This window comes from Mus pahari, chromosome 7 (genome assembly GCF_900095145.1).
Source record: "Mus pahari chromosome 7, PAHARI_EIJ_v1.1, whole genome shotgun sequence".
Classification (NCBI taxonomy): Eukaryota; Metazoa; Chordata; class Mammalia; order Rodentia; family Muridae; genus Mus; species Mus pahari.
In genome coordinates this window covers 3,561,483-3,569,562 of record NC_034596.1, presented here as the reverse complement: position 1 = coordinate 3,569,562, position 8,080 = coordinate 3,561,483, and the positions used below count along the sequence as shown (strand labels likewise).

The 8,080-nt window shown below is 39.0% G+C and overlaps 1 protein-coding gene across 9 annotated transcripts in view; it reads left to right on the top strand.

Annotated features, from left to right (window-relative positions):
* The window catches only part of Ncoa1 (nuclear receptor coactivator 1), a 230,840-nt gene that overhangs the window by 160,945 nt on the left and 61,815 nt on the right, over positions 1 to 8,080 (top strand). For all 9 annotated transcript variants that reach the window (XM_021201369.2, XM_029540757.1, XM_021201368.2 and 6 more), the window contains one exon: positions 6,330 to 6,470. In XM_021201369.2, coding sequence (XP_021057028.1) covers positions 6,330 to 6,470 — 141 coding nt within the window. The remainder of the gene's footprint in view (positions 1 to 6,329; positions 6,471 to 8,080) is intronic.

The window sequence follows — 8,080 nt, the reverse complement described above, 5'->3', positions numbered from 1 at the left end:
AGTTTTGGGGCTAATATCCGCTTATCAGTGAGTGCATATCTAGTGACTTCTTTTGTGATTGGGTTACCTCACTAAGGATGATATCCTCCAGATACATCCATTTGGTAGGGATATATTTTTGAGCAGAAATATTAAAATGACTTCAACTTAATTTATTCCTTGACCATTTTAATGTACATTCTTTTACCATGCTTTAAAGATTCTATTCTAACAACTTTTTAACTCTCAGAAATCTGATATGCTTTATTCTTGTGTCTTTAAAGATAAATGCTAAAATGTTCTTCCTAAAAAGAAGGTGGGAGGTAATTCGCCCAAATATGGGAACAAACAAACCAACTAAGGAGAGGCTGGGAGCATGGACAGACTGCAGTGATCTCTCCAGCCCTCTGTCTGTCGTGTGGCATGCTCACTTCCATTTTCTTACATGAGCAACGAACCCTTATTGAAAGCCATATTTTCTTCTTATGGAAGAGAATAGGTTTCATTGGATATCAGAAACTGATTCAAAGAAAACTGACCTTTTTATCAGAAACTGATTGACATGAAAAGTAGCCAATAGGGCTTTTTGAGAAAACAGAATAAAAAGCTGTTGGGAGGGATGATGTCAGGCTGCAGACAGGAGAACTTAGAGTTAGTGAAGAGCCATAGGGTGGCTCCGTCGGGGAAAATCGAGTTCCATCCCCAGATCCCACATAAAGGTGGAAGGAGATTCCTGGTGCCACTACTTGTCCCCATTCATGTCCCATGGCATATCCACAACACCCAAAACACATATGCACAAAATGCTAGTATAGTATAGTGAACAGCACTTTTCAATTTATTCTCATTTCTGTAAGTTAAATACTACATTAAATCAGAGAATTTAAATTAAATTTTCAGCTGCATCTTACTACGTGTAAGTCAATAAAAATAATCATGGCCACTTAAAATAAGAAAATTAACTCCTGAGCTTTACAATAATTGTTCAACTAACAGGGACCTCAAAAAAAGAACACATTCCAGGGTCTGGAAACAGAGCTCAGAAGCTAAGAGCACTGGCTGCTCTTACAGAGGACCCAGGTTTGATTCCCAGCATCCACATGGCAGCTTAAAGCTGTCTGTAACTTCAGTCTCAGGGGATCTGATGCCTTCTTGGAGTTTCTAAGGGCACCAGGCACACAAGTAGTACATAAACATATATGTGCACAAAACACACATACACATACAATAAATTTTAAAATAATTCAAAAATTTCAAAGACTTTTGAAAATAACTGATACAGCTTACTTATTTTATGAGTGGGAAACAGTAACTGACTGCTGGGAGTGAAGATGTTTGTCCCTAATGAAGCACTCTTCCTTCCTTCCTTTTTCTCTTTCATTCTTTCTGATTTCTATTTTTTTTAATTTATTTACATAAACCCCTTACTGCCCCCCCCAGAAATCCCCTGTCCCATTCCCCCTCCTCCTGCTTCTATGAGGGTGATCCTGCACTCACCCACGTGCCTCCCCACCTTCGATTCCCCTACACTGGGGCATCTATTGAGCCTTCCTATTGACCAAGGACCTTTCCTCCCTCCCATTGATGCATGACAAGACCATCCTCTGCTATATATGCAGCTGGAGCCACGTGTAATCCTTGGTTGGTAGCTTAGTCCCTGGGAGCTCTGGGGTGGGGGGTGGGGTAATGGTTGGTTGATATTGTTGTTCTTCCTATGGGGTTGGAAAGCCCTTTAGTTCCTTCAGTCCTTTCTCTAACTCCTCTGGGGACCCCACACTCAGTGCAATGGTTGGCTTCCAGCATCCACCTCTGTATTTGTCAGGCTCTGGCAGAGCCTCTCAGGAGACAGCTATATCAGGCTCCTTTTAGCGAGCATTTCTTAGCATCCACAATAGTGTCAGAGTTTGGTGACTGTATCTGGAATGAATCCCCAGGTAGGGCAGTCTCTGGATGGCCTTTCCTTTAGTCTCTGCTCTGCACTTGGTCCCCATATTTGCTGCTGTGAGTATTTTGTTCCCCTTTCTAAGAAGGACCGAAGCACCCACACTTTGGTCTTCCTTCTTCTTGAACTTCATGTTGTCTGTGAATTGTATCTTGGGTATTCAGAGCTTCTGGGCTAATATCCACATATCAGTGAGTGCATACCATGTGTGTTCTTTTGTGATTGGGTTACCTCATACTCTCTAGTTCGATCCATTTGCTTAAGAATTTCATGAAGTCATTGTTTTTAATAGCTGAGTAGTACTCCATTGTGTAAATGTACCACATTTTCTGTATCCATTCCTCTGTTGAAGAACATCTGGGTTCTTTCCAGCTTCTGGCTATTATAAATAAGACTGCTGTGAACATAGTGAAGCATGTGTCCTTGTTATGTGTTGGAGAATCTTTTGGTTATATGCCCACGAGTATTATAGCTGGGTCCTCAGGTAATACTATGTCCAGTTTTCTGAGGAACTGCCAGACTGATTTCCAGAGTGGTTGTACCAGCTTGCAATCCTACCAACAATGGAGGAGTGTTCCTCTTTCTCCACATCCTCACCAGCATCTGCTGTCACCTGAGTTTTTGATCTTAGCCATTCTGACTGTTGTGAGGTGGAATCTTAGGGTCGTTTTGACTGGCATTTCCCTGATGACTAAGGATGTTGAACATTTCTTTAGGTACTTCTCAGCCATTCAAGTTTCCTCGGTTGAAAATTTTCTGTTCCCTATTTTTTTTTCTGTTCTTTTTTTAAAAATTATTTTATTAGATATTTTTTTCATTTACATTTCAAATGCTATCCCGAATGACCCCTATACCCTCCCCCCCAACCCTGCTCCCCTGCCCACTCACTCCCACTTCTTGGCCCTGGTGTTCCCCTGTATTTGGCATATAAAGTTTGCAAGACCAAGGGGCCTCTCTTTCCAATGATGGCTGACTAGGCCATCTTCTGCTATATATGCAGCTAGAGACATGAGTTCTGGGGGTACTGATTAGTTCATATTGTTGTTCCACTTATCCATTTGTAGACCCCTTCAGTTCCTTGGGTAGTTTCTCTAGCTCCTCCATTGGGGTCTCTGTGTTCTATCCTATAGATGACTGTGGGCATCCACTTCTATATTTGCCAGGCACTGGCATAGCCTCACAAGAGATAGCTATATCAGTGTCCTTTCAGCAAATTCTTGCTGGCATATGCAATAGTGTCTGCGTTTGGTGGCTGATTTTGGGATGGATCCCCGGGTGGGGCAGTCTCTGGGTTGTCCATCCTTTCGTCTTAGCTCCAAACTTTGTCTCTGCAACTTCTTTCATGGGTATTTTATTCCCTATTTTGGGGAGGAATGAAGTATCCACGTGTTGGTCTTCCTTCTTCTTGATTTTCTTGTGTTTTGGAGATTGTATCTTGGGTATTCTAGGTTTCTGGGCTAATATCCACTTATCAGTGAGTGCATATCAAGTGAGTTCTTTTGTGATTGGGTTACCTCACTCAGGATGATATCCTCCAGATACATCCATTTGCCTAAGAATTTCATAAATTCATTGTTTTTAATAGCTGAGTAGTACTCCATTGTGTAAATGTACCACATTTTCTGTATCCATTCCATTTTTAATAGGGTTATTTGATTTTCTGGAGTCCAGCTTCTTGAGTTTTTTGTATATATTGGATATTAGCCCTCTATCAGATGTAGGATTGGTAAATACCTTTTCCCAGTCTGCTGTTTTTGTCGTATTGATAGTGTCCTTTGCCTTACAGAAGCTTTGTAATTTTATAAGATTCCAATTGTTGATTCTTGATCTTAGAGCATAAGACATTGGTATTCTGTTCAGGAACTTTCCCCGTGCCCATGTGTTTGAGGGTTTTCCCCACTTTCTCTTCTATTAGATTCAGTGTATCTGGTTTTACTTGGAGGTCCTTGATCCACTTGGACTTGAGCTTTGTACAGGAAGAGCTTTGTACATTCTTCTACATGTTGACCTCCAGGTGAACCAGCACCATTTGTTGAAAATGCTGTCTTTTTTTCCACTGGATGGTTTTAGCTCCTTTGTCAAAGATCAAGTGACTGTAGGTTATGTGGGTTCATTTTTGGGTCCTCAATTCTATTCTTTTGATCTACCTGCCTGTCACTATACCAGTATCATGCAGTTTTTAACATAATTGCTCTGTAGTATAGCTTGAGGTCCCCCAGAAGTTCTTTTATTGTTGAGCATGGTTTTCGATACCCTAGGTTACATTCTTTCTTTCTATTACGTTACCTTGACCTCAGCACTGGACCTCACCTCTCTTACCAGGTTCTCAGAAAACTAGAAGGTAGATTTAAATTTTAAAGCTAGTATTTTATCATATCATAGAATAGAATTCACTGAATATTTTCCTATTATTATAGGAAGGCAAGGTAAAATATTAAATACTTCATTTCAATGGTACTTTTTAGAACTATAAATGGAGTGGTTCGTGTCACATTTTTAAGAAAATTCTTCTATTGGGAAAGATTGAATTGTGATTTTTTTTTCTTGTCTTTGTTGTCTTCTGTTTGGTTGGTTAATGGTTAATGGTTCAACTTCCATTTGAAAAGTAGATATTTTAAGGCAAACTCTTGGTGAGTCTCTTTTTCTGAGCATAGTTCTTTACATAGCCTGTTCACTAAGTACCATTGCTGAAAACACAACCACTTTCTCTTCCATAGCTCCACAATTCCAGATTCTTTTGCTGTTTTACAGACCATTTTACACACACACACACACACACACACACACACACACACACACACACACCCCTTAGTCATTGCCTATGCAGAGCATTATTGTATATGAAGATTATGTAACAGTAGAATTGCTGCTATAATAAACTTTTATGTATGGCAAGGCTTTCAGTTACAGTCATCAGAATCTCTTCAAACTGTTTTAAGTAACAAAATTCTTTTGATTTTCAACTGGTATTTTTTTTTCTATCTTCATTTATTCTAAGAGCTGATTAATAGGATCCTCAAGTAGGACTGGATACATTAGATTCCAGACTGTAACAAGAAAAAACTAATGGATAGTTTTCTACTAAGAAAACCAAATTGAGGGAGGAAGAGAGAACATGTGATTTTAGTCAAATGAAGACGCATACACATTAGGACAGGCTTGACTTGATTGTATCAAAATGGATAAATAAAATCAGGAATTCGTAAAAGACGCATGAATAGTGAATAAACATGGGACGTGCTAGGCCTTAGTAGTAATTAAGGAAATTCAAATTTAGATAGCAGTGAGATACCAGCTTTTCATTTACTGTCTCCAAGAACAGAAGCCTCACAATAATAGGTGAGAAAAAAGACAAGTGGTGCCTTTTGAGGTAGGGAATTGAACTCAGGCTCTTATGGGTGTATATATTAAAAATAGGCCTGAAAAATCACAAACTATTAGTTGGCCCCCTATTAACTGAGAAATAAGTTACACAGAATTCCCTCAGAGACAATAGGGAATTTGACTGAATATGATACCTCTTAACAAATTACCACTGGAATTTATAAAACATTATTTCAATAGTATGGTGCCTCATAAATCTTAAGCTTTTGATTTAGTGCCTTTTCTGAGTCCACTTTTATTGCTTCTCACCCTTGTTGCCTATAGAAATTAACCTGAAATGTTTAAAAGGGGAGGAATGCTTGCATCTTTCTCGTAGTCTCCTCCCTTAGTCACTGGGAAATAGCTTAAACCAGAATAATATACACAATGATTACTCCTGTTCCCTTTTCAGCTGTGCAGTTACTCATCGGGATACAGGAAGCAGTCAAGAGGGACAATGTATGGATGTGAAAGCTGAATAGGCCTGGGGTGGGGGTTTGACCTGGGTGTCTCAACAACGTTGGATGACTTGGGTTACTCCATACTGGAGGGATTGTTTGTTTATGGTTGTGGTGGGTCCTCAAGAAGCCCAGGCTGACTTCAGCTAATTATGTAGTTGGGCATGACCTTGAGCTTCTGGTCCTTATATGCCTCTACCTCCCAAGTGCTAGAATTATAGGCATGTGCCACCATGCCCTGTTTAGCAGTACTAGGAAATGAGCCCAGAGCCTCATGCATTGTAGACAAGCACTGGACCAGCTGAGCTTGTCCAGCCTTAGCTTAAACTTGATATGATTTCAATACCTGACCTGAACTGATCCTAGCACAGTAATGCATAGCAATCCAATACTACACAATCTGTATCTTGTCTCTAATATGCTCTAGTATATACTATATGTAACAAGTAGAAACAGCCCTTTTTACTGTTTTTGTCTATCAAATATTTAGAAGGAGAATATTCATTACACATAGCTGGTGATTTTGAAGTGTGAATGATTTATAATCAAGACTCTACCATAAATGTAAATGTTCTTTCTCTGTGCAGGCAAAATCATCTCTATTGACACTAGCTCCCTGAGAGCTGCTGGCAGGACTGGCTGGGAAGACTTAGTAAGGAAGTGCATCTATGCTTTCTTCCAACCTCAGGGCAGAGAGCCATCTTACGCCCGGCAACTGTTTCAAGAAGGTAACATTCATATTCTCATTCTCTCTCTCTCTCTCTCTCTCTCTCTCTCTCTCTCTCTCTCTCTCTCTCTCTCTTCATTAACCTGTGTGTTGCTGTTGAGTAACTCTTCTTGGAGTTCATAGCTTGATAAGTATTTTCTCCAAATTACAGTTCTGTAATAAGTTTTAGGAAAGGAAGAAGTGGGTAAGCAAAGTAACTCATGAGTGGATCCTGAAACCCAGGATGCACACCCTAAAGACTAGGATGTCATGTGGCAGTCACTCACTCACTCATTCATTCATCCATTCATTCAGCAGATGTGTCGAGTTCCTTACATGCATAGAACACTATGTATATAAGGTGCCGGGGATACAGTGATGCCTAGGAAGCAGGGTTTGCTCAGAATGTATTAGGGAACATAGGACAGCTCTAAAATCAGTGTGACCCTTGTGATAATAGAAGTATAACTGTTAAAAGGCAATTTCAAGTTTGATGATAATTTTTTCATCAAAAGAGATTTTTTTTTTCTCCAGGAAAGCAAGTGTGTCAGAGAGCCTCAGTACTGTTCATTTTAACTTGATGACTGTTGAAATATGTATCTTCTGATGTAGATTGAAGTTCTAAATTTAAAACTACGTCCCATGATGCTAATCTTCAAATACCATGTCTAGGGGGTCTATGGACACACAAGCAAGTATATCTCATGACTGTAAGAAATCTAGTACTATCATAGGAAAGGTAGGGGAAGTTCTTTGTGAATCAAGGTCAGAGTGTTCACAGAGATTCAGAATTAAGACATTGTTTATGCGCTAGCAAATGCTGTCATGGCCTAGTGCTCCTTTTTGATGTAAACTTTGATAGTTTCTATTGATTGCTAGTCGTAAAATACAACTAAATTACCCTCGCACCCTTGTTAATTTTAACATTTCCCATAGCAACATTTCCCTCATAACATCGTGTCCTTTGTTTTCTGATGATATGCTGTTCTTTGCATTATAGGATAGTTGATTCCTAATTTTTTATATGTTGTATATATATGTATAAATCTTAACATTGTAGTTCTTCAGAGTGCTCCTTACTAAACTCAGTGCCACTCCTTAAGATTGTTTTATTATAAAGAACCAAAAAAACTATATTATTTAACTTCCCCAGGCAGTCCTACATCCTAGCTTGGAGGCCATCATAATAATGATGGATTCTATCTACTAATCATAAGCTTGGACTTCCTTTACACAACAGTGCTTGACTTTTGAATAAGTTTGGGACTTGGAGCATGGCTTCCACTCATTACCTAATATGTGAAGTGTATATGGGTCTTTGATTTTTGCCATGGTTTCCAAGGTGGACCTTCTATAGCAGACCTGAGAAACTTAGTTTTATTTGCCTGTAATTTGTATACATTTCTACTAAGGTGAAATGGTATTTATTGCCCAAATGATTAAGCTCCACACAGATATGAAAGAGCTAAAGTTGATAAGTTATTAGTAGTCTCTGTGAATTAAGTTAATTAAAATCGAATAAATAACTAACCTGTCAGCATACAAAATACAATAATTTAGGGGATAGTGTAAAGAGAAAGAATTGTAATCCATCTCCTTTTCCTTAGGCATTTCTTTTTTTTTTTTTTTTTT